This window comes from Callorhinus ursinus, unplaced genomic scaffold (genome assembly GCF_003265705.2).
Source record: "Callorhinus ursinus isolate GAN/ISIS: 27379988/994484 unplaced genomic scaffold, GSC_fseal_2.0 scaffold14, whole genome shotgun sequence".
Classification (NCBI taxonomy): domain Eukaryota; kingdom Metazoa; phylum Chordata; class Mammalia; order Carnivora; family Otariidae; genus Callorhinus; species Callorhinus ursinus.
In genome coordinates, this window is record NW_027397076.1 from 45,995,919 (window position 1) to 46,021,947 (window position 26,029).

The following is a 26,029-nucleotide window of genomic DNA, read 5'->3' on the forward strand; positions in this document are numbered from 1 at the left end:
ATGATCCCAGGGTCCTGGGATTGAGCCCCACATCGGGCTCCCTGCTCAGCGGGAAGCCTGCTTCTCCCTCTCCCACTCCCCCTGCTTGTGTTCCCTCTCTCGCTGTGTCTCTCTCTGTCAAATAAATAAATAAAATCTTTAAAAAAATTTTTTTAAATAAATAAAGATTTTATTTATTTATTTGGCAAAGAGATAGAGCACAAGCAGGGGGAGCGGCAAACGGAGGACAGAGAAGCAGGCGTCCCACTGAGCAGAGAGCCTGACGTGGGGCTCCATCCCAGGACCCTGGGATCATGGCTGGAGCCCAAGGCAGACACTTAACCAATTGAGCCATGCAGGCGCCCCGAGAGCTAACTCTTAAGAAAAAAAGAAAAAAATAGCTAACTCTTAAGGTGCTTATTATGTACCAGGCACTGTTCTAAACACTTTAAATTTATTAACTTTTTTAATATCCCTAGATGGGGCCTTAAATGATAAACGGCAATTGGTCAGGAAGAGAAATGGAAATGCTGGGGCGTCAAGAAATTCTTGGCAGAGAGAATAGGATAGGTATAGGCAATGAAGGCAAGACCATGGGAGACACAGGAAACCACACAATTTAGTATAGCTAAGGCGAGTACATGTGGATAAGAGGTAAAAATGAAGCCAAGGAAGTAAGCAAGAACCAGGAGTTTGTAAATTTATTTATAGATTTTAAAACCTATTATTTCTCCCCTCCTCAGAGGACTTTGGATTTAAGCATCGTCTCTGGGTCTATTCTGGAAGGAGAGGTGTTCATTGTTGGGTCTGTGATGAATCGGTTAGAAAATTGTCCTCTGCAGTACGTTCCGGGATAGTTGAGTATTTGAGTCTTGTAAAGGTAAGATCTCAATAATACTTCACACTTCTTTGTTTGCTAGATGTTACCAAGCCTGAAATGTTTAGTGAAAAAAATGAAACTATCTTTTATAGCATCCACATTCCAGAGTAGATGATCTTACCAGCAGATCAAATAATCATAGTAGCTACATTTTTTAAGATCTTTCCTATTTTACTGTAAGTATCCTCCTTTGTAGCAAAAGGAAAATTACTTTTCCAGTTCAGTTATGTCAAGCAAAGTTAACCCAGAAAGTTACAGGTATTGAGACTATATAAAATAACATCTAAACTTCTATATTTTGACAGAATTTAATCAATATCTTTAGAACACATTAAAAAATTTAAATTATTTCATTTGTGTCATATACATGAAGTTCTTTTTTGATGGTTTCTTTTTCAGGGTGGTCAAGACGTTAAAAAGAAAGTCCACCTAAGTGAAAAAATTCACCCTTTTGTCAGGTCTGTTGGAAAAGACTCCATGCAGTTTAAGTTGTATCTGATTTACCTACTTGTGCTTTTAGAATTACATTGTTACCAATTTTCTCTATTGGGGTAGCATTTTACAGATAATAATGCTAAAGTTAATTGAATGGCTATTTTATGCTGCAGCATTCATGATAGGTGCTTTACAAATGTTCTTATTGGTCTTAACAATAACTTCATGAGGGACATGATGGTATCTCCATTTATAGTTGAAGTCGGATTTAGAAAGATTGTGTAATTTCTTTGGTACCACACAAGTAATTGTTAAATTTTTAAGATTCGTGTCCTAATCTGCCTAAATTCAAAACCCATACTCTTTCCACTAAATTCACTACTTCTCTAGGTGAAAAGAGCACTGCAATGAGTAAGAATCTCTATTCTGCAGCTTCCTAAGACCCTGACAAAATAGTAGAGCCTCTATTTCCTTAAATGTATGATGCGGAAAACAACATCTGCTCCATCTCTCTCAGAGTTGTGGCAAAGATAAAATGAAACAATAGATGTGAAATCTGTTTGCAAACTGCTAAGCACTACATAATTGTTGAGATGTTAAAGCAAGTAATTCAGAGGAGGAACTGTAGACTCTATCCCACACTACTACTGATGTATTATTATGTTGTCCTGGCCTGGTTGCCTTCTACCCTTGTTACGTATTTATGATGCCATTAACCTGCTAAATTGTAGAGTTTAAGAAGTAAACATTTCTTGAATATCTATTCTAAGCCAGGTACTATACTAGGTTCTTCCCCCTTAGAATGTCTTAGTTAACTCTCATAACCCTTTGAAGTTGCATTATTCCCATTTTACATAATTTCTGTTTGTTAGTTAATTCTGTTTGTCTTCTTATTAGACTAATATATGCTCATTAAAAAAAATTTTTTTTTCAATAGAAGCAAGCACTAGCCTCCCAAATGGCAAGAAAAACTATGCGGTGTATGTGTTACTAATAGTATTAGGACTGTGCTATTGTTATTTCTACAGCAAATCTATAAACATAATAAAAAAATACTTTGAAGAATATGCCTTAGTTGATCAAGATATTCTTGAAAATAAAGAAAGCTGGGATAAGATTTTAGCCCTTGTTCCTGAAAATATCCTTTCCCAAGGCCATTTCTATATGAGCTACATGTATTGATCTATGATATTATAAATGTGTTCTGCCTACATATTCTTATATACTTTTATAAGTTTAATCTTTTTACACAAAACATCTCCTGTTTTTCTGCATTTTATTATGTCTTATCTAGAATACAATAAGAAATGAGACCTTTTGGGGGGGCCTGGGTGGCTCAGTCATTGAGCGTCTGCCTTCGGCTCAGGTCATGATCCCAGGGTCCTGGGATCAAGCCCCATGTTGGGCTCCCTGCTCCGTGGGAAGCCTGCTTCTCCCTCTCCTGCTCCCCCTGCTTGTGTTCCCTCTCTGGCTGTCTCTCTCTCTGTCAAATAAATAAAATCTTAAAAAAAGAAATGAGACCTTTTTGGAAATAAATTTCCTCATTTTTGGAAGTTGATCTTCATAGAATGGATACTTAAAGAATGCTGGATCATTTAGTCAAAATATGTACAGAACAGGGAAAGGTTTTACATTAAACCATATAGTTATTTTGGCATTCTTTCTGTCAAATCAGTATATATTTTTACAGGGGAATTTCTTAAGGCTATGTGTTTAATTCATATTTGCTTTTTAGAAAACGATAATTACTTTCTAGAAACTTTTGATATCCTTGTGGTAATACATAGTGAAAATAAGTTGTTCATCAGTGTGCTCTAAATGAGTGTGTTCCTTAATGATTCATCACCAATTCATGAGAAACTTCAGCAAAACTTCCAGAAGTATCACAATTCACTTCAGCGTTGGGAATATTTGAAGAAAGCCATCAGCTGGCAGGTATATCCCACTGAAATCTCTGTTATAAATTTAATAATGTAATTCTTAATTAAATTCTAATTGTTTTGCTTAGTAAGTTAAAGATCATTGAAAGCCATTTTTTAACCTCTTAAAGAAATCCTCAAAAGTTTCTACTGATCCTCATGCTAGACTTGCATCTGCTTTTAGGATAATACTAAAAATGACAAATGTGGACCCTTGCTTGAATGGGAGATCATGCTCCAGTACTGTTTTCCACGGCTGGATATCAATGTTAGCAAAGGAATCAATCATTTACTGAAGAGCCCTTTTAGTGTTCATCCTAAAACAGGTACAATGTATAGAAAGTAAAGAAAACTAGAAGAAAAATGAGTTATTTTTTATTTTAGTAAACATGTCACTGGGTGTGAATATGTATGATGTCTGAGATATTGAAGGTTGAAAGACTATCAGCTAATACCTAAGTTATTTTTTAATTGTCAATTAGTGCTACCAGATGAGTTTCCACTACACAAATAATTTTCCTCTGAGTTTCTGAGGTTTAGTGTTGGAACTATAGAGGCACTTAGAAATCACAGGACAACAGCTCTCCTTGTACAGATGAGAAAACAGTGGTCCAAGAGGTTAATGTGACTTGTTCACAGTCTTAAATTGTGTCAGAGCTAAGAACAGAATTCAGTTCTTAAAACTCAAAAGTTCTGGGACGCCTGGGTGGCTCAGTTGGTTAAGCGTCTGCCTTCGGCTCAGGTCATGATCCCAGGGTCCCGGGATCGCGTCCCACATTGGGCTCCTTGCTTAGCGGGGATCCTGCTTCTCCCTCTGTCTGCTGCTCCCCCTGCTTGTGCTTTCCCTTTCTCTCTAACAAATAAATAAATAAAATCTAAAAAAAAAAAAAACCCTCAAAGTTCTGTGCTTTTCCCACTATGTCTCCTCACTCAGTTCTTTTTCCATAGTTTTAGCTTTCCTCCTTCACATTTCTCTTAGATATGTTTTGATGGACTGAAACTGACTTTAAAATAAATATAACAGTTCCTGTATTGACATAAACTTTGCTTCATCCAACCAGGAGACATATACAGTTGTATATAGTTGTCCTTTTTAGCATTTAATAATCTAACTCTGCCACTCGCTGTGGGATGTTAGGCTAATTACTCTCTGTGCCTTGGTTTTCTTTTCTGTAAATGGAGATAATATAGTACCTACCTCAGTGGGTTATTGTGAAAATCTAAAATGTAAAGTGCTGGGGTGCCTGGGTGGCTCAGATGGTTGGGCATCTGCCTTCGGCTCGAGTCGTGTTCTCCGTATCCTGGGATTGAGCCCCATGTCGGGCTTCCGGCTCAGCAGGGAGTCGTCTTCTCCCTCTCCCTCTGCCTCTTCCCCTGCTTGTGCTCTCTCTCTCAAATGAATAAATCCTTAAAAAATTAATGAAAAAAAATAATAAAATGTAAAGTGCTTAGAAAAGTGTCTGTCACACATTCAGTTCTCCTAAGTTGCCTAGTTTCCTTTAATAATCTGTAGTGATTCTCTAGTCCCTATATTTGAATTGCCTCTTTCTGAACCTATCAACTATGTGTTTTCAGCTTCTTTGGGTAATAAGCTTAATATTTCTTTTTTTTTTAGTTTATTTAAATTCAATTAATTAACCTATAGTGTATTAGTTTCAGAGGCAGAGTTCAGTGATTTATCAGTTCCATATCGCACCCAATGCTTATTATATATTTCTTAATATTTTTTTAAACCTGACTCTAAAGCTATAGTGGGTATGCCCTTATTCTAAACTTCAGGGTTTGGGTAAATAAATATGTTCATAAGTATATGCATTTTGATTATATCCTTTTTCCCATTAAGCAGCTGCAGTCTTTTTACTCTGTCTTCAAACAGCTACTCCCAATTCTCTTAATTATTCTACTTGTTATTTACCTGGCATCCTTTGGATTCATTATCTCATTTCTGAGATGTAATGAATTTTATGAGGTATCCCAGGTGTGGATATTGTGAAAGGGTAGTATAATGCTATTTTATTTCCAAAATGCTTTCTAAAGATGCCCAACACGCCTGGGTGGCTCAGTTGTTAAGCGTCTGCCTTCCGCTCAGGTCATGATCCCAGGGTCCTGGGATCGAGCCCCGCATCAGGCTCCCTGCTCAAAGGGAAACCTCCTTCTCCCTCTCCCTCTGCCTGCTGCTCCCCCTGCTTGTGCTCTCTCTTTCTCTCTCTGTCACATAAATAAATAAAATCTTTTAAAAAGATGCCCAACATATAGGTGTCTGTTCTAATCTCAGCAAATAAACCAAGTTAATGAAATGAACTATATCTATGTTATTTCATTTTCAGGACTCACTAAATTTGATATCATTCTGTACTTACATATAAAAGGATATTAGGAAGAAGAAGATAGAAATAAAAGTAGAGATAAGAGCACTAGATAATAGCCCAACATTCTTTCATACCTATTTTTTTGGTTGTTTATTTTTTTAATTTGTCTTCAAGATTTTACTTATTTATTTGTCAGAGAGAGAGAGAGAGAGAGAGAGCACAAGCAGAGGGAGAGGGAGAAGCAGACTCCCCGCTGAGCAGGGAGCCCAATGTGGGGCTCCCTCCCAGGACCCTGGGATCATGGCCTGAGCCGAAGGCAGACCCTTAGCCAACCGAGCCACCCAGGCACCCCTATTTTTTTCGGTTTTTTAAGAGAAATTAAAAGCACACCTAATGTGGAAGTAATTTCTAGCTATTGTTTTTAACAGATAAGTCTAACCCTTTTTCTTTTTTTTTTTTTTTAAGTTTTTTTTTTTATTTATTTGACAGAGTGAGACACAGTGAGAGAGGGAACACAAGCAGGGAGAGAGGGAGGGGGAAAAGCAGGCTTCCCGCCGAGCAGGGATCCCGATGCGGGGCTCAATCCCAGGATCCTGGGACCATGACCTGAGCAGAAGGCAGATGCTTAACGACTGAGCCACCCAGGCGCCCCAGTCTAACCCTTTTTTCTAAGCCTTAGATTAAAATTTAGCCAAAATAACACATAGGATTATATTTTACAATCATCAGTTTATAACTTTTGGTTCTTACAGGTCGTATTTCTGTGCCTATTGATTTACAGAAAGTGGACCAGTTTGATCCATTTACTGTTCCAACCATAAGGTATGTTCCAGATCACTGACCTTTCCATTTTTCTTTGTGATTGTTACTCGGAATTTGAAGTAGATTGAATTAGATCCCATTCAGAGAGGCAGCTGCTCTGTTGTAGTAGAGCAACATTTCCTGGTGAGTTCCACATAACACAGGCTGCTGTTCTCTAATAAAAAGATTGTAAATTCAAGTAAGTTTGGGAAATAACGACTTAAACAGATAAAATGTTCTTTACTGCAAGATTTCCCAGTTTTTATTATGCTGTTATACATGGAAAACTCCAAGAAGAGATTGTGATTTTTAGAATATCCCAAATTTAGGTGGTCACACAGTTTTTTCATAGAAAATCTTGTGGGATTCTTGTGCTATCATACACTGGGTAATATTGACCAAGACCCAACTTTACAATTCTTATTCTGGGGTGCCATGTGGCTCAGTTGGTTAAGCGTCCAACTCTTGATCTCAGCTCACGTCTTGATCACTGGGTCATAAGTTTAGGCCCTGAGTTGGGCCCCACACTGGGCGTGGAGCTTACTTAAAAAAAAAAAAAAATTAAAATTCTCTTATTCTGGGGCACCTAGCTGGCTCAGTTGGTAGAGTATGTGATTCTTGATCTTGGGGTCATGAGTTCGAGCCTCATATTGAGTATAGAGTAAAAAAGTAAAAAAAAAAAAAAAAAAATTCTCTTATTCTATTATTTGTAGCTCCATCTGCCATGAATTGGATGCCATTTCCATTAATGATGAGGGAAAGGAGGGAAACGAAGCTGAATCTGATATCAAACATAGAACCAGAGGTATGTTAATATATTGAAGTCTCACTTTAACATAATTTTCTTATACAGACATCCTTCTGTCAGTCCAGTAATTAATTCTCCTTGGATTCAGCCCAGAATGGATACAATGTTTATCCTGAAACCAGCTCAGTTACAAATAATATCATAGCAATGTTTCTGTCCTTTCTTCATCAATTGCCCAAATGGTGTTGTTGAATCCGATTTGTGTCAACACATAATTACTAAGCAACATTTAAATGCCAGGATCTATACTATAAGATTAAATCGTCAATTTGTGTTGATAGTTGACTCTCACAATCTTAGATTCAACAGTAACCTATTTAACAACTACTATGTATGCAGTACTTTTGTTGTTCTTGATGTATCCAGATGAGTGTTAGGGTAAATATATATCTAAACTGTGGTTGAATTGTATATTCAAGAATTTGAGGGAGCTGGGGAATTTATAAATCTTCCTGCTAATAGAAGGCAAATCTTCAAAAAAAAAAAAAAAGCCACATCTTCATATGCCAATACCCAAGAGACACTCTATAGCTACAGAGCCAGTAGAACTTCCTGTGATGATAGAAATGTAATGCACTGCCGAGTGTGGTACTCACTAGCCACATGTGGCACATTCCACTTGAATTGTGAGAAACCTGATTTTCAATTTCATTTAATTTTTAAATAACCACATGTGCCTAGTGACTGTTGTAACACAGTGCAGATCTGTGATCTCTGATTGACCTTTCTTGGTCAAATGTTGCTACCTTCTTTCAAAACCCAAGCTCACATATCATTCCATAAAACAAACAAAACAAACAAACAAAAATCAGTTCATCTATTCCAGCTCTAACATAATACCTAAACATAGTACATTCTACTATTAATATTTGTAAAATAATGACAAGCATTCTGTCTAAAGTACTTGAGGGGAACCTGGGTCGCTCAGTCAGTTGGGCATCTGATTCTTGGTTTTGGCTCAGGTCATAATCTCAGGGTCATGGGATCGAGCCCCGCGTCTGGCTCTGCTCATCGCGGAGTCTGCTTATCCCTTGCCCTATGCCCCTCCCCTATCTCTCTCTCAAATAAATGAGTAAATAAAATCTTTTAAAAAATAAAGTATTTGAAAAACATCTCCAACATGAAAAATCAGAATAAACTGGAAAAAGGAACTCAGAGAAAACAGATAATGCAAGAAACAAAGAAAACCCTTTTTTTTTTTTTTTAAGTAATCCCTATGCCCAACATGAGGCTCGAACTCACAACCCAGAGATCAAGAGTCACATATTCTACTAATTGAGCGAGGCAGGCACCCTGAAAACCTTTTTTTTTTTTAAAGATTTTATTTATTTGAGAGAGACACAGCAAGAGAGGGAACACAAGCAGGGGGAAGGGGAGAGGGAGAGGCAGGCTTCCTGCGGAGCAGGGAGCCCAATGCGGGGCTCGATCTCAGGACCCTGGGACCATGACCTGAGCCGAAGGCAGCTTAAGGACTGAGCCACCCAGGCGCCCCTCCTGAAAACCTTTTTTAAAAAAGTAATATCCTCAGAGAATGAGAGAAGATAGTGCATCCATGAAGCAAGATCAGAATGCTATGAAAAGAAACATTCAGAGAACAAGAAAGAGGTCTTAGAAATCAGAAACATAATCATTAGAAAACAAAATTCAGGGGAAGGGTTAGAAAAGAAAAAAGATTTTCCAGAAAGTACTACAAAAAAAGATAAATTTGTTGTTGTTATTTTAAGGAGAAAAAAGATAAAATTAGAATGGTTCAGGGGCGCCTGGGTGACTCATTCGGTTAAGCGTCAGCCTTCAGCTCAGGTCATGATCCCAGGGTCCTGGGATCGAGTCCTGCATTGGCTCTTTGCTCAGCAGGGAGCCTGCTTCTCCCTCTGCCTGCCACTCCCCCTATTTGTGCTCTCTTTCTATTTCTCTCTGACAAATAAATAAAATCTTAAAAAAAAAATGGTTCAGGAGGTCTAATATGTGACTATGGGAGTTTCAGAAAAACAACAAACAGGGAGGGAAAAAATATCCAAATTATATAGGAAACCATTGCAAAAATGAGCCCTTTATTGAAAAGGATCAGCATTGGAGCATCTGGGTGGCTCAGTCGTTAAGCGGCTGCCTTCAGCTCAGGTCATGATCCCAGAGTCCTGGGATCAAGCCCCGCATCAGGCACCCTGCTTGGTGGGAAGTCTGCTTCTCCCTCTCGCACCCCCCCTGCTTGTGTTCCCTCTCTCACTGTGTCTCTCTCTATCAAATAAATAAATAAAATCTTTTATTTTTTTTTAAAGATTTTATTTATTTATTTATTTGACAGAGAAAGAGAGAGAGAGAGAGAGAGAGCGTGAGAGGGAACACAAGCAGGGGGAGTGGGAGATGGAGAAGCAGGCTTCTGGCTGAGCAGGGAGCCTGATGCGGGGCTCGATCCCAGGACTCTGGGATCATGACCTGAGCCGAAGGCAATTGCTTAACCAACTGAGCCACCCAGGCGCCCATAAATAAAATCTTTTAAAAAGAAAAGAAAAGGGTCAGCATAATAAAACAGACCGGCACCAAGGCACATCATTTTGAAATTTCAAAACACTGAGAATTAAGAAAAGATCTTAGTTTTCTGACCCCTGCCTACTTCTCCTCCCCCCAAAGGCCACAGACCTAGGAAAAATGGCCTTGGATTTATAATCATTGGAAGTGTTCATCTGTTAGAAGTAGGTGCTAGAAAAGAAAAAGTGGTTGCCATTCAGGAGGATGGAGAGGTCAGAATTAGAGCAGGAAGCTGCTATTTTTTCCAACCTGTTAGTACTATTTTATTTTTTTTAACAACATGCATACATTACTTCAACACAATTTTTTTTAACAATATTGTCTCTTGATGGACATCTTTTTCTTTTGTTCAGAGATTTTATTTTATTTTTTAAAGATTTTATTTATTTATTTGACAGAGCACAAGCTGGGGGAGCGGGAGAGGGAAAGGGAGCCTGATGCAGGGCTGGATCCCAGGACCCTAGGATCATGATCTGAGCCCAAGGCAGTCGCTTAACCAACTGAGCCACCCAGGCGCCCCTGTTCAAAGATTTTAAAGAGAAATTTTCTGGGATGCCTGGGTGACTCAGTTGGTTAAGCGTCTACCTTCAGCTCAGGTCATGATCCCAGGGTCCTGGGATCGAGTCCCACATCGGGCTCCCAGCTCAGCGGGGAGCCTGCTTCTCCCTCTGCCTGCTGCTCGTTCTCTCTTGCTCTTGCTCACTCTGCCTGATGAATAAATAAGTAAAATCTTTTAAAAAAATAAAATAAAAAATAAAGAGAAATTTTATAATATAACTATTCAAAAATAAACTAAACTGCCTATCATTTCAAGTATTCATAAATAGCCTAATAGCCATTAGTCAGGGGTGCTTTAGAGATGGTGGGGGATTGGAATAAGTGATGTGTAAGTTCCTTACTATCGCTTTAGCTTCTTGATTTTAAGCCTTTGTCCTTTTTCACACTAGTACCATTTATTCCTGCCCTTCTTCACAAATCCTGGAATGTTCTCTCCTATTTAATTATATCTTTTTTCTTTTTCTTTTTTAAAGATTTTATTTATTTACTTATTTGAGAGAGTGTGAGCACGAGCAGGGGGAGTTCGGGCAGAGGGAGAGGCAGAGAATCTGAAGCCGACTCCACACAGAGCATGGAGCCGGACGCGGGACTCAGTCTCATGACCCTGAGATCATGACCTGAGTGGAAACCAAGAGTTGGATGCTTAACCGACTGAGCCACCCAGGCGCCCCTAATTATATCTTTTCTCTAAGACCCACTTCACAGCCACCTCAGTCAACACTGACTGGTGGATTCTTTGGCCTTATAATTATCCATATGCCTCTTTGGTCTTTTAATTATATATTGTTTTCTATTACTGCATTTAGGACTTGTTTTTCCAGTTCATTTAACAACTTCTTAAAACCAAAAAGTTTGGCTTATACGTTTTTAGAATTTAGCAGAGTACTTAATATATAATAGGTAGTTAGTAAATATTTAAGTAATTATTGAATGCCTATTACATATTCCACAGTGAAGTAAACATATAGACCTTTATGCAAGGAGCTTAGAATCTTGAATTAAAGGTTCAAAGTATTATGTGGCTGATCCCAAACTAAACTATTTCCTTGGTATACATTTTATATTATTGTAAGGAAATTCATATATAAAAGTTTAGGGCAAAATATAATGTACTTTCATAATTGCCACAGTTCAGATACTCATCCTTAATATCCTCATCAAGATTCCTTTTCTAGTCCCGAGTACATCAGACAATGTTTATTAAAAAAATTTTTTTTTAATTTTATGTATTTATTGAGAGAGAGAGCATAAGCAGGGGAAGTGGCAGAGGGGAAAGGAGAAGCAGGCTCCCCGCTGAGCAGGGAGCATGATACGGGGCTCCATCTCAGGACCTCAGGATCATGACCTGAGCCGAAGGCAGACGCTTAACCAATCTAAGATACCCAGGCACCCCTTAAAAATTTTTTTAAGTATAATTTCCTTTTTTATTCTTTTGAACGAACTATTACGAAGACTATTCCGTGCAGATATAGCACACTACCAAAATCCAAATCTCATCTTGTTCTCAGGTTTTCTCTCCTATTGGGTATTATAGATTGTGTAATTAAATAGATAATTAAGATTGTGTATTCAAAATTTTGTGTACATTTTAAAATTTTTATATAAGGCAAAGAATACCTATACTTAAGGCACTATGACTATAAACTTCTGATTGTCTCCAGGTAGAATGGCCCTAACTTCACATTTTTAATGTTTGCTCTGGTGGTAAAACTATTTATTACTGAAGCCACAATTCCTAAAGAAAAGAATATTGTATGGGACTTAACAAAGAGCAATAGATTTTGTTGGTCTGATACTAGAAAGACTGACTACTAAAGTAGGTATGTACATGTGGTTTGGATATTTTCTTTTTTTTTTTTGAAAGATTTTATCTATTTATTTGAGAGAGAGAGAGAATGAGAGATAGAAAGCACGAGAGGGAAGAGGGTCAGAGGGAGAAGCAGACTCCCTGCTGAGCAGGAAGCCTGATGTGGGACTCGATCCCGGGACTCCAGGATCATGACCTGAGCCGAAGGCAGTCGCTTAACCAACTGAGCCACCCAGGCGCCCGTTGGTTTGTGTATTTTCAAGCACCACTGTCTTAGTACACTAGCCACATATGACTATTAAGCACTTGAAATGTGGCTAGTATAAACAAGGAACTGATTTTTTTAATTTAATTTTAATTAATTTAAATTTTAAAACTGATAGGGGTGCCTGGCTGGATCAGTCGGTGGAACATGCAACTCTTGACCTCAGTTATGAGTTCAAGCCCCACGCTGGGTATAGAGATTACTTAAAAATAAAATCTTAAGGGGTATCTCTCTAAAATAAATAAATAAATCTCTTTAAAAATATTTAAAAAAATTTTTTTAAATAGGGGCACCTGGGTGGCTCAGTCGTTAAGCGTCTGCCTTCAGCTCAGGTCAGGATCCCAGGGTCCTGGGATTGAGCCCCGCATCGGGCTCCCTGCTCCACAGGAAGCCTGCTTCTCCCTCTCCCATTTCCCCTGCTTGGTGTTCCCTCTCTTGCTGTGTCTCTTTCTGTCAAATAAATAAATAAAATCTTAAAAAAAAAAAAAGATTCATTTAAAAAAAATTTGTTTAATAAAATTTAAAACTGATATTTGATTCAATTATTGGAGAACTTTAAATATGTTTGGGAAATTTGAGTATATGAGCCTACCTTTACACTATTTTATAACCCAGATCTAAATATAGATCAAGTATTTCTCATGATAATGTATCATCTAAATTGAAATGTATTTTAAGTACAAAATGCTAGATTTCAAAGACTTAGTATGAAAGAGAATGTAAAATATTTCAGTTTTTATTATGTGTTAATGATAATATTTTAGATGTACTGGATTAAATAAAATACTAAAATTAATTTTACCTTTTTAATGTGGCTATTAGAGTATTTATTTTAAGGTTTTATTTATTTATTTGACGGAGAGAGAGAACACAAGCAGGGGGAGCAGCAGGCAGAGGCAGAGGGAGAAGCAGGCTTCCTGCTGAACGGGAAACCCGATGTGGGGCTCAATCCCGGGACTCTGGGATCATGACCTGAGTGGAAGGCAGATGTTTAACCGACTGAGCCACACAGGTGCCCTGCTACTAGAGTATTTAAACTCATTATATTGGACAGTACTGTTCTAGATAATTCTTTTTCTTGTTGGTGGTGTTCTAGAAAATTCTTTAAAGAAACTTAAAATTATAATGTCATGTTATTTTTGCTTCCAAAATGCTAATTCTAATGCATGGCCTTCATAATTTAGATTATAAGAAGACCAGTCTAGCTCCTTATATAAAAGTTTTTGAACAGTTTCTTGAAAACCTGGATAAATCCCGAAAAGGAGAACTTCTCAAGAAGAGTGGTAAGACTCTATACCTTTCCCTTTTAGCTATTTAGATCTTAGTGTGGGAAGTTTAAAGCATCCAGCAAGTGAGTAATTTTAGAGCCTAGCCTTTGCCCTACTGAAACAAGTATTGATTTAGCTTACTATCCTTAGTATTTTAAAAATGAGCTCCCTTAATTCAATTCAACAGATACTCATTAAACACCTTCTGTGTATCAGGTACTATGATGGAAACAAAGATTAATTATACAAAAATGAATTCGACACCATGCCCCCCTGCCCTTAGGAAGTACAAACTGATACAAAACAAAGAAGTATAAAGTGCTAAAAGAGATCTCATCTGATTGAGAGAACCTGAGAAGATTTCTTATGAAAAATGGTATATGAACTCCTTACAGTGAGCTGCTATACAGATTCTAATTCCCAGTGCCAATATACCATACCTTGAGGTATGCGTAGGATTTCCACAAGCAGAGATATGATAGGGTACAGGAATGGAAAAAGGGGACAGATTGTTCCTTCTTGAAGGAATGGCAGAGGCAAAGGCATTAGACAGGAAAGCATCAGGTCACTCTGGAGGTCATAAGTAATACAGTTTATCTGGGAAAAAGATGTGTCAGGAAGTGATGCGATAGAAATCTGAAGAAGCAGACTGAAGCCAGAGTATAAATGGCCTTGAATTCTAGTCTTGAGAGTTTGGGCTTAATTCAGTAGGGACAGGGAATCTATTAAAGGTTTTTGAGGAAGAGAGTACCATGATTTATAGTTTTATCTAGCAAAATAAAACTAGCAGCAATGTATCTGGGGAGAGGCAGGGGATAAAATAGAGCCCAAGAGGCCAGTTGGGCTATTACCATTGGGACACTAGTACTGGATATCTCCAAAAGGTGCAAATACTAGAGCCTTCCTTGAGAGTTGGTAATGATTTGGAAGTGGAGAGATAAAAGAGGAAAATAAAAGTGTCACAGAAGCCAAGGGAAAAGAAACTTTCAAGGAGATTATCAAGTGTCAAATGCCATAGAGAACTGATAAAATCCTGTTGGATATTGGAACTAAAGGGAGATACTAAGAGGACAGCAGTGTCAAAGGAAAAGTTCTTTGAATAGGAGAGACCCGAACATATGTGTAAGCCAAAATGAAAGAAATCAGCAGTGAATATTATTCAGGAGATTGATGGATACCAGAGAAAACTGTAGTAGTGTTATAGAAATACAAACTTCCTTTCCACTTTAGTAGTGCCCAAGATAATGCTGAACTCATAGCAGACATTCAGATATGTGCTTACTGAATGAACAATGATGACTCTGAACTTGGAAAGCCTCAATGAACCTGTCATTCCAACTGGCTATATTAAGTCCTTTGTATTCTTGTTCTGTAGTAGCTCAGCCTATAATGCAGGCTTCAGCAAATGTGAAAGCAAATCTTTATGCATGATGTGAATTTAATAGAAGCATTAAGCAAATCAGAATGTGAAAATAAATGGGATTTGTCGTTTTCCTTTACTATCCCTTTGACAAGAATCTATTCTGTTCCAGATTTACAGAAAGACTTTTAAAGATAACAGCTCTCCTCAAACCAATGTAGATGTCTTCTAGCTTCAAGAATCAAATACTTCAGGTGCCTGGGTGGCTCAATCGGTTGGGTGTCTGCCTTCGGCTCAGGTCATGATCCCAGGGTCCTGAGATCGAGTCCCGCAGTAAGCTCCCTGCTGAGCAGGGAGTCGGCTTCTCCCTCTCCCTCTGCCCCTCCCCCCTGCTCATGCTCTCTCTCTCTCTCTTTCAATCAGTAAATAAAAATTCTTAAAAAAAATCAAATACTTCAAGAGCCATTTAATAAATATTATAGAACCATAATGTGTCTTAATGCTCAAAGCAAAATTTCCTTTTCTTGAAAAATTATGGTAAAAAGATTCCTGAGGCCACCAAAGGAGAGTGTCCAGGTTTCTGGAAGGAGCAATAATGGGAGGAACAAGTGAATTGTAGATACATATTGTAAAAGTTAATATTATACTAAGATTTTTGATATACCTTTTACCAGTTGCCATATGTATCTTCATATACTTTTACCAGTTGCCATATGTAGAGGCAAGTGAGCAGTAATATGCCCAAGACTTTAATCTCAGCTCACTAGATATAGCCTCCTTATTTCTGGACTGAATATTGTAGGTGCATGAGAGCTTTATCCTTAAGTCTTAGACAATTATACCTGGAGTATGTATTCTGTCACTTCTAATTTTGCTTACTGATATTTTTATTGGTCAGGCCACATCCCACTGCCTATCTTTTAAAAATCATTTTAAACTGGGCATCTAAACATACCAAAACTTGAGTTCAAAAGATATGACTTACTAGATTACAACAGGGGTTGGTAGAGTGTTTTTTACAACTGTTGCATTTGTAGCTCTTGACTTCCTTCTTCAGAAAAAAATTGGATTAGTCTGCACCATAAAGAAACAACTTAGAATAACAAATTTCACCAACATAAAATCTGTTTTAGTTGTCAAAACACTTCCCTTTCTACATATCCAGATACTTAATTGTAAAGGTTTTGTTTCTTCCATAGTTGATTTTTTTTTTGAAAGTGTCAATTTCTCTTGCCTAGTTTTACAACCAGTCTAAACAAAATAGCCATTCTGGATTACAGTTCATCTTCTGAGAAACACTGAGAAGTCAAGCTATCAGGCTGGTGCTTTCTATGATTTATGAAAATTTTCCTTCCTCGGGCGCCTGGGTGGCTCAGTCGTTAAGCGTCTGCCTTCGGCTCAGGTCAGGATGCCAGGGTCCTGGGATCGAGCCCCGCATCGGGCTCCCTGCTCCGCAGGAAGCCTGCTTCTCCCTCTCCCACTCCCCCTGCTTGTGTTCACTCTCTCGCTGTGTCTCTTTCTGTCAAATAAATAAATAAAATCTTAAAAAAAATTTTTTTTCCTTCCTTTGCATTTCCTTTAACATTGCTTTCTCTATAGCCACACATTTTTTTTTAATCTTTTGGTTTATATATATAAAACACTTTACAATGTGGTCAACACACTGCAATGCCTTGCATTTCCTTCTCTTTTCTAATTTTTAAAAAAAAAACATTAAAGACCATTGTGCAAAATTCCTCATTTGAGCCTCTATTTACTGTGTATTGTTCAGTTTTTAGGTTAGGAAAACAGTGAGCCAGTTAAAATTCCTGAATACAAAATTACTAAAGACTCAGTCCATCTTGGGCGCCTGGGTGGCTCAGTCGTTAAGCATCTGCCTTCGGCTCAGGTCATGATCCCAGGGTCCTGGGATCGAGTCCCACATCGGGCTCCCTGCTCGGCGGGAAGCCTGCTTCGCCCCCTCCCACTCCCCCTGCTTGTGTTCCTGCTCTGTCTCTCTCTCTGTCAAATAAATAAATAAAATCTTAAAAAAAAAAAAAAGACTCAGTCTATCTTAAGAACTCAGAACGAGAGTATAAAGACTGGCATTATGCTTTCAACAAGAGATGTTTCAAGCTTCCAATATGTCTACCATTAAAGTATCTTAATGCTTTAATATTAAAGCTCTTGGATAAAGTTGAACATATTGTACTCATGTAAAAGAAATGTTTTTGCACTGTATGCTAACTGGAATTTAAATAAAAATTTAAAGAATTAAGGGGCGCCTGGGTGGCTCAGTTGGTTAAGCGACTGCCTTCGGCTCAGGTCATGATCCCGGGGTCCTGGGATCAAGCCCCGCATCAGGCTCCCTGCTCCGCAGGAAGCCTGCTTCTCCCTCTCCCACTCCCCCTGCTTGTGTTCCTGCTCTCACTGTCTCTCTCTCCGTCAAATAAATAAATAAAATCTTTAAAAGAAAAATTAAAGAATTAAAAAAGTAAGTCCTTTTTTTTTTTCAAAATAAATGTTTGGTTCTTGAAGATAGCAGAAATATGCTCAAAAACTACTGACTTCCCTATTCTCTGATTTTACCAACTCATCCACATATGAGAATTGTAGAAACAAAGGGCACAGAACTGACTTCCATCTCCAAACTTGCCCAATTTATAAAGAAATCCAAAGAAAGAAAATAATCCTTCCGTAGTCATTAACAACAGAGAGAAGAGTCAGTGGCTTGATGGAAAAGAAAGTGAAATGGTCAAAATAGCTTTACTTGTCTAAGAAGATGATTGGCTACTGCTGGCCCTTTCTTCTGAAGGTAAATGGACTGTGCTGACAAATCTTCCAGATCACATATTTACTTAGAAAAAATAATAGTAAGCACTTTTTAAGTAATGTACATATAGTACCTAATTTTCCTAACAATCCTATGAAGTAGCTACTATATCCCCATTTTTTAGATGAGGAAACTGATCACAAACGGTTTAATTAAATTGCCCAAGGTCACTATGAGGTGACTAAGCTGTGATTTGGAGTACAGCTACAGAGTCGATGTATTTATTTATTTCAGTAATCTCTGTACCCAGCATGGGGCTTGAACTCATGAACCTGAGATCAAGAGGTGTATGCTCTTCCAACTGAGCCAGCCAGGCACCCCTACATAGTTCATCTTCTTAATCATTCCACAATATTGCCTCCCCTATCCGAAAAAAATTTCAGAATTTCTCATTGCTGGTAAACTCCACTATTTAATTTAATCCTAATTTATTAATCCTCACTTCACAAGTAGTTTTCAGAGCATAACATCACTGCTTCCCTTAAAAGGCAGCCACAATTGTCCTAAAGACTTTACCTCAAATAGTGCTAGCTGATTTAGGTAATGTATTTGTTGAGTCCTTTTATAGGGCTGAGAGAGGGCACAGGGATCAGGACCCATGGCTTTTCATTAACAAAACATTGAATTTACATTCTACTTTCAGGAATCTTAACTGTGTAAAGCATGAGTTCTTAACGTGGGGGCTGGGACTACTAGAACGGATGAGTTTCAGGATATCTATTTGCCCAAAACAGGCAAAAAGAATTGTATATGTGCCTATGTTCTTTCTTCTGAGGAGTGTAATCTAATAGTTTCAACATCGGTCTAAATTGTGTATTCCAAAAATAAAATAATTGAGAGAGTTAACCTAAGTCACTGCTACCTTACAATGATGTGACTACAATCTGCGGTGTTCGATATTATTTCGTTTCTCCTATTTCCCTGCATTAGTTGAAAAGGGGAAATCAAAAAGTCACTCTAATACCGCTTTGGCTACTTTACTGACCAGAGGACAGAGGATGCTTCTCTCATTACAATTTCCCTTCGGATATCAAAAATGCCTCTACTTAGGGGCCTGGGTGGCTCAGTCCCTAAGCGTCTGCCTTCGGCTCAGGTCATGGTCCCAGGGTCCTGAGATCGAGCCCCCATCGGGCTCCCTGCTCGGCGGGAAGCCTGCTTCTCCCTCTCCCACTCCCCCTGCTTGTGTTCCTTCTCTCGCTTTGTCTCTCTCTGTCAAATAAATAAATAAAATCTTAAAAAAAAAAAAAAATGAGGGCGCCTGGGTGGCTCTGTCGTTAAGCGTCTGCCTTCCGCTCAGGTCATCGAGCCCCGCATCAGGCGCCCTGCTCCTCGGGAAGCCTGCTTCTCCCTTTCCCACTCCCCCTGCTTGTGTTCCCTCTCTCACTGTGTCTCTCTCTGTTGAATAAATAAAATCTTTAAAAAATAAAAAAATAAATGCCTCGACTTAGGGGACGGGAAAGGGTCGGCTATCTAGGGAGTGAGCTGAGGTTCCGGCCAGGCCACCGCGTCCTGTTCTGAATTCTTACCCTTATTTAGACCTCGTCACCACCCCCGTCCGGGAACAGCAAAACGGGTCACTTGTTAAAGGAAGTGACTGCCGGCCGCTCCTGACCCGGAATCGGATCCTGGTCCCGCCCACTCCGCCAGGCTTCCTTCTGCAACAGGCGTGGGTCACGCTCTCGCTCGCTCTCTTTCTGCCGCCATCTTGGTTCCGCGTTCCCCTCACAGTAAGTCTTATCTTTGCCGCTAGTCTCTATCCGCAGCCATCCGCCTTCCTTGCGGACTAAGCCGCCCCAGAGACTGAGAGCTAAGGGAAGTTGGAGGCTTTATGGGGCTACCGGGTTCCCACTCGGCCCTGGGAAGTGTGGCCTTGGGGCCTCCCGACAAAATGGGGTCTGCGGTGGATGTCCTGGCAAAAGCAGGGCAGAAAGGCCGCGTGCGGGGCCTGGAGGCCAGGGCTGGGGAGATAGAGCTGTTGGGGTGCGTGGGGGCGGAAGCGGAGTGCGTCGCCTGTTGGGAACGGCTTCACGAGAATCCAAAGGAGGTTAAGAGGGTCACAGCCTTGGAACAGCTCCCCCCCACACACACAAACACGCCGTTCTTAATTGTGACAAGCGAGTGTTGGGACTTAAGGCACCGTCTACCCTCTCCTGGTTCCCGAAAGTCGGCAAACGGGAGACCTGGCGGTCCCAGCGCAGGCGGCGTTGAGTGTAGGAGAGGAGGTGGTGGGGAGGTGGTGCAAGGTAGCGTTTGAATTCGCCGGTGGTCGGGAGCCAGACCGGAATCCTCTCCCTCGGGTTGAGAACGCAGTGGTGATTGTTGCCGTTGTGGGATTTGGAGTGTAGAGTGAAAGGAACCCCTGGGCACTAGAAGTCTGTTCTCTGCGGAGTAAAGAGAGGTAGAAGGTGATTCGCTTGATCAGAGATCTGAGGGTCACGTCTTATTTCTTACCTATTCCCAGCTGCTTTGGGGAGGATTGTCCCGAAACACCCTCACGGTTTTTTTTTTTTTCTTAACAGCAGAGTTTTTAAGAATATTTGACTCTGGGTTGGGCAGCAGAACGGATCCTAGTCAATTCAGGCCTCCTTTTTATTCCCTTCAGAAATGCCTGGTGAAGCCACAGAAACCGTCCCTGCTACAGAGCAGGAGTTGCCACAGCCCCAGGCTGAGACAGGTAGGTTCCCCTAGCCCCCTTACTGTTCATAAAATTGTAAGACTGACCCTAAGACCATTTGGTGGGTTAAAATGGCAAAGGGAATACACTCCGGTTTTTCAGAGTTAACTCATTATAAAGATGGCTGTAGCTTTACCAGGGAGGAGAATCCATGATACTAACTGCCGTCCTGAAGGGACTTCATTAGAGGATGGAATATAAACAGTATATTTAAGATCCAGGAGCATAAAAAGCTCCCAGGCTTGCTTTGTAGGCTATGGCAACTGCCTCACAGGGCATTCTGTGGAGCCCTCACGACACACAAAAACTGAGCAGGGAAGGGGCTTGGTGATTCTTACCTATTGGAACTGGATGACACACTTGCAGGCCAAGGAGACCTGAGCTTTTGTGAAGTTCCAGCCAGCAAGTTGCATCAAGGTTTTAGATGGCAGAGCTTGGCATTGCGCCTTCATCACATGTCTGGATGAGATGTGTGCTGGTGGTAAATGTGTCCTACTGGGCCCCAGGGCCCTCCTAGGTTGGTTAACTTATTTTATGGGTTGGTGCTAAGATGTTTCTAGTGTGCTGGAATAGTGCCTGCATCAACAGCTTGCCTGGAACCCAAGATTGAAATAGAGCTTTCCTTTGACTGTTCTTCAGCTTTGAAATTGATGGATATAAATATAGTGTAAAGGCAAGTTTTGAATTCTGGTTAAAATACTTCTCTAGAAAACTTAGAGGGGGTAGTGAAAAAATATTTAGTGATGTTCTTCTTGTTGCACCAGTTGTGCTGAAATAAATGAAGGGAATCTTCAGGCTGTAACTTCCATCATCACTTTTTCTTATTATAAATTATTTTTTTAACTCCACCTGTCACTTAAGGGCAATTCTTTTCCCCTTCTGGAATTAAAATAGAGTTGTTTATAGTTGAAAGCATTGAGGTTCTCTCTCCCCACCTGTCTGATTTTAGCAGCTGAAGGGATTAATACAGCTGCTAGAAAAGAAAAAGGAGGGGGCCTCTAAGCTAGTGAACAAGCTATATGAAATCCTTGAAGTACAAGGGACTTAATGGAAGGAAAAATAAAGGACTGGTCTGTAAAGATCCAGTGCTAACCAAAACCTTATTGAACAATTTGATTTTACAAATGTGGAGACTGAAATAAAGATGAATTTAGAATAATCTGGTTTCAAGCTTCATGCCATTTCCTTCTGAAGTCATCCTGGAGTGCTGTTAAGCTTATTTCCGAATAGTTTGAGCTTGCACAGTAGGTTTAGTAATACTAAGGGAGTGCCAGTGGTAAAACTCTGAATTTTTTCTATAACTGTAACTAAGTAATTATTATAACGAATGCAAAAACTAGCCCAAGGAACTGGTTATTGTGTCTAAAGCAAGTAAATTGGGCCTTATCCCCTCTTGAAGTCCAGTCAGAGGAAAACATTCTAAATTTCAAATTCTGATTTATATGTTTGGAGGCATTTGCACTGTAGTCATAAGATTTGACCTACCAACTCTCCAGGAAAAACTGGTTGAGCCACCTGTCCTTTCTGTAGTAGGATACTGTAACAATTTTAGAATTACTGGTTGAATAAATTGTGATTTATATCATTCAGAAAACCTTTTACTGAGCTTTACTCTAGTGCTGAGCATTGGTCTATTTTGGCAGAATGACATACTTATCCAGATTAAGGGGTGGAGAGCCAGTGTATTCTCCACTCCAATTCCCTACTTCCAAAATAGAACCACAGTCTGGTTTAACAAGTTGGGCTACAGTTTCATAATACAACCCCTACCCTTGTGACTAAGCTCTCTCCCTGGCAGTCTTGATTCATCTTAATTTGATGTCTGAAGAGTTAACAATACCTAGGAAGGTGTATAGACATTATGAAGTACAACCCATTTGTGGTTGGTTTTTTGCTTGTTTGTTTTGGGTGAGTAGGTAAACTGAGGCATAGGGAGGCAAAGTGACTTAGTATTTAATACTTGACATAAAATTGTATGTCGACACCACCTTCCTAATCTAAGAGTCAGATTTTTCTTGACCTAGTGAAAGCCTGAGCATATAAAGACTTGGTTTGTTTGGGGGGGGGGTGTTTTTCTTTTTTTTCATTCAGTTCCGACTCCCCATAATTATCACCACTCACTGCCTTCCTTGTTCCAGTTTTCAGTATCTGTTTCAGTTAGTTCGTGATCCTTGACAGTAGAATAGCTATTCTACTGGTATTCTGTGGCCTGTAAGAAAGCCTTTGGGTTCATTCAAGGAGGGAAGGGAGGGCACATCTGGGAAAGGGTAGAAAGCATGCTGTTCCCAACCCTCTCCTAGGCTTGTGCTCCCCATTTAGAGACTAATAGGCTGCTTAGACTGTTATCTCCACCTTAAAATAGTTTTGCTTTTGGGGGGGTAGAACTTGGGAAATGGGGGAGATTGGGAGAGGGATGTATTCTTACTCGACCACCGAAGTATGTTTGGGGAAGGTTGCTGTTGCCTGTCACCTTTGTCTAATCCTGTGTGGTGACTTTCATTCTCGGATTAAAAATTTCCTTGTTTCCTGTGAGGCATGTTGTACCAAATTGGGCTTCATAACTCACCTTTGTTTTTTTCCTTCCCTTTCCTTCTTTATCCCCTTTTTTGCTTTCCTCCTCCAGCTGTGCTTCCTGTGTCTTCAGCCTTGAGTGTCACTGCTGCCTTAGGGCAGCCTGAATCTACCCTTCCCCCTCCTTGCTCCCTGGCCCCCCAACAATGCCCTCTGGCAACCCCTAACCAGCCTTCCCCATTCCTTTCTCCCTCTAGTGTTGTCTCAACCCCTTTTGAAGCTCCTTTTCCCCAGTCATCCTCTGGAACAGCCCTGCCTTTGGGAGTTTCCCCTTCCCCCAATGATACCCCAACTTTCCTACCAAACCTGATAGGGCCTCCCATCTCCCCAGCTGCCTTAGCTCTGGCCTCTCCCATGATAACTCCAGCTGTGAAAGGTACCCATTCCTCTTCAGCTCCCTTGGCTCTGGTGGCTTTGGCTCCCCACTCAGTTCAGAAGAGCTCTGCTTATCCACTTAACCCTCTTAGTTCACCTCCTTTGATTGCTGTGACTGAGTCAGGGTCAGTGACATCTCTGTCTGCTCCCATTGTTTCCTCAGAACCAAAGACCTCTCCTATCCAAGCTCCCGTGCAAGTAGGCCCTAATTCAAAAGGCACCCCCATCCCTCCAGGTATAGTCAATGCTGTTCCTTCCCATCTTGGAACTCCCTTGGCCTCTGTTCAGTGTGGAGTAGCCTCATGTCCTCAGATGCCACCCATCACTCCCCCAGCCATCATTCCCCCCCTGTTCAAAGACATCCCTATTTCCTCACAAAACCCTGAAGGCCTCAGCCTAAAGGGACCCCTTAGTTCACCTGCTGCGTTATCTCTTTCCACCCAGTCTGTATCTGTGGCTCCCAGCGTCCCTCCAGTTTTCCTCACTTCTCTAGGCTCTCATCTTGCACCTTTACATCAGAGTTCTCTTGGTTCTCCCTTAGGTCAAACAGGCCCTAATGTTCTGTCAAATCCTGCCGTTTCTGCAGATCATTCTCCCGTAGGGGCCTCTTACCCTTCTCAGATTCCTCCCCTTCCTTCCAGAAATGAGGTGGCTCCTGCTGCTGTGGCTGCTTTTCCAGTGGGGGCTTCAGCTGCCCCTCTGGCTCTTTCTGTTGAGAAAGACCCCTCTGCCATCACTGGCATAGCTTCCTTCAGCCCTTCTGGCTCATCAAATGTAGCTATCTCTTCTCCGTTATCTCCTACAGCCTCTCTCATTCTGAAAGGCTCTCCTAATGCCACTCATCATCAGCCTTTGGTGGCCCAAATTCCTTCTCCTCCAGGGAGTCCAAGCTTGAAAGAAGCTTCTGTTTGTTCTGTTGGAACCATCCCATTTGTTATGACTAACCCCTCTACAGTTTCTGCGGCACCTACTACCTTTGAGGTAGCTACTTGTATGTCATCTCCAGTTTCATCCGGCCCCGTAAGTAGTAAGGACTCAGCTTCCCATACTGCCTTGGTTATAGCTCCTGTGGCTCCCAAAGTACTTTCTACTCCTCAGGTAACCCCTCTGGGAATACCAGTCCCTCCTTCTCTGCCAGCCTCTGAGAACCCCAAAAGTCTCCCTGCATCAGCATTGGTAAAGTTACCGACACAAAAAGATACCCAAACTGAACCTCCCTCTCCTACTGGAGCCCCTGTATCACCAGCACAGGCAGGACTCCCTACCAAGAAAGACTCTACTCTAATACCATTGGCCCTGGCAACCCCTAAAAATCCCCCCTCTCCCCAAAGTATATCATCATCTCTGGAGATAGCTCTTTCTCCTGAAGCCACTTTAGCAAAGAAAAGCCTTGTAGAGCCTTCCCCCGTAGTTACGCCAGCCAGTACTGCTCCCTCTCCTCTGGGTGTTAACTCCCCAACCTCTATAAGCAAGACAGATCCTTGTGCAAGTCCATACCCTACTAGTCTGCTTCTCAAAAGTTCTCTCCCTACCCCAAACATAGCTACATTTCCTCTGGAACATGCTGCTACTGTAGGAGTGGCTCCTACAATTACCAAAGGTACCTCCACTTCTGCCACTACAGCCAACCCTTTTCTAGGAGATGTCTCTTTAGCTCATAAAAGCCACCCAGATAAGAAGGGTAGTTCCACTCTTACTATTTTACCCTTGGTTCCCCCAGCCTCTGAAAGTTGCCCTGTAGCTCCAACTGTGACTTTATCCCCCCAGAATGTTTCTGCTTTTCCAGTTGCCATGGCACTAGCCCCTGATATTCCCAAGGCTGAGCTCTTTCCCTCTCTTCCTCCTCAAGGTGCAAAGAAAGCTCACAGTACTTCTCATACCTCTGCATTGGCACCTGTGACTTCCTCTCCTGAAGGGCATCCAACCAAGGACTCTGGTGCTTCTGTTAATGCATCTTCTGAAGGAGCTTACTTGGCTGACTCTCCATCTCCTTTAGGGACTAGTGTGTCTCCTCAAACTAAAAGACGTCCAACCAAGAGGGGTTCAGCTCCTTCTGCGACTTTAACTCTTTCTCCTCTTTCAAAAAGTGTTCCTGCTGTCCCTGATATTCCTGTTGGAAATCACTCATCCCCTATTTCTCCAGTTGAAGCTTCCTTTCTTCCAGAGGCCAGTCTTTCTTTTCAAGTCCCTAAAGGGTCACTGGCCAAGAAGCATTCCCCCACTCCATCCCCCAAAGAGACCCCAGATACCCCATCGCCCAAAGAGGCCTTCACTCCCTTCACTCCAGCTGTGGTTCCTTCCTCCACCAAAGGAGCCCCAGCAACCTCATCCCCCAAGAAGTCACAAGCAGCTCCAGCCCCCAGAAGAGCCCCAGCTACTCCATCTCCCAAAGGGACCCCCACTGCCCCAGCTGTGGCTCCTCCCTCCCCCAAAGGGGGCCAAGCAACCCCATCCCCTAAAGAGACCTCTCCTCCCCCAGCTATGACTCCTTCCTCCCCCAAAAAGTCCCCAGCTACCCAACCTCCCAGAGGGGCCCCCACCACCCAAGCTGTGCCTCCCCCCTCCCCCAAAGAGTCCCCAACTACCCAGCCTCCCAAAAGAGCCCCAACTACTCCATCTCTCAGAGGGGCCCCCACTGCCCCAGCTGTGGCTCCTCCCTCCCCCAAAGGGGGCCCAGCAACC

The 26,029-nt window shown here is 41.1% G+C and overlaps 2 protein-coding genes and 2 long non-coding RNA genes across 12 annotated transcripts in view; 2 read left to right on the forward strand and 2 right to left on the reverse strand.

Moving 5' to 3' along the window:
* Window positions 1-15,405, forward strand: part of PRIM1 (DNA primase subunit 1) — a 22,363-nt gene extending 6,958 nt beyond the window's left edge. The window contains exons 5-13 of one of the 2 annotated variants that reach the window (XM_025882830.2): window positions 723-859; window positions 1,259-1,317; window positions 2,323-2,432; window positions 3,141-3,229; window positions 3,398-3,539; window positions 6,275-6,344; window positions 7,037-7,128; window positions 13,472-13,570; window positions 15,088-15,405. In XM_025882830.2, coding sequence (XP_025738615.1) covers window positions 723-859; window positions 1,259-1,317; window positions 2,323-2,432; window positions 3,141-3,229; window positions 3,398-3,539; window positions 6,275-6,344; window positions 7,037-7,128; window positions 13,472-13,570; window positions 15,088-15,107 — 818 coding nt within the window. In that variant the 3' untranslated portion in view covers window positions 15,108-15,405. Of the gene's footprint in view, window positions 1-722; window positions 860-1,258; window positions 1,318-2,322; window positions 2,433-3,140; window positions 3,230-3,397; window positions 3,540-6,274; window positions 6,345-7,036; window positions 7,129-11,876; window positions 12,045-13,471; window positions 13,571-15,087 lie in introns of those variants that run through there. The other variant, XM_073900811.1, reaches the window with a different exon arrangement.
* On the reverse strand, window positions 655-19,387 carry LOC141374132 (uncharacterized). 2 transcript variants are annotated; one of them, XR_012380772.1, is made up of 4 exons: window positions 19,254-19,286; window positions 6,365-6,498; window positions 4,412-4,620; window positions 655-911 (listed from the first exon to the last, which is right to left on the reverse strand). It is a non-coding gene; the product is annotated as an uncharacterized lncRNA (long non-coding RNA). The 2 variants fall into 2 exon arrangements; XR_012380771.1 differs by lacking the exon at window positions 6,365-6,498 and having other exon boundaries at window positions 19,254-19,387.
* NACA (nascent polypeptide associated complex subunit alpha) overlaps window positions 19,328-26,029 on the forward strand; it is a 12,708-nt gene continuing 6,006 nt past the window's right edge. For 2 of the 6 annotated variants that reach the window (XR_012380770.1, XM_073900808.1), the window contains exons 1-3: window positions 19,328-19,454; window positions 20,330-20,401; window positions 23,025-26,029. The exon at window positions 23,025-26,029 is cut by the window's right edge. Coding sequence is in view for 5 of the 6 variants with exons in the window: in XM_073900808.1 (XP_073756909.1) it covers window positions 20,332-20,401; window positions 23,025-26,029 (3,075 nt within the window). In the remaining variant the exon portion in view is untranslated. Of the gene's footprint in view, window positions 19,455-20,246; window positions 20,402-23,024 lie in introns of all 6 variants that reach the window. The other 4 variants (XM_073900810.1, XM_073900809.1, XM_025882834.2 and 1 more) reach the window with 4 other exon arrangements.
* On the reverse strand, window positions 20,052-25,099 carry LOC141374133 (uncharacterized). Of its 2 annotated transcripts, XR_012380774.1 has the most exons (4): window positions 25,045-25,099; window positions 23,960-24,056; window positions 22,968-23,046; window positions 20,052-20,108 (listed from the first exon to the last, which is right to left on the reverse strand). It is a non-coding gene; the product is annotated as an uncharacterized lncRNA (long non-coding RNA). The 2 variants fall into 2 exon arrangements; XR_012380773.1 differs by lacking the exon at window positions 20,052-20,108 and having other exon boundaries at window positions 22,834-23,046.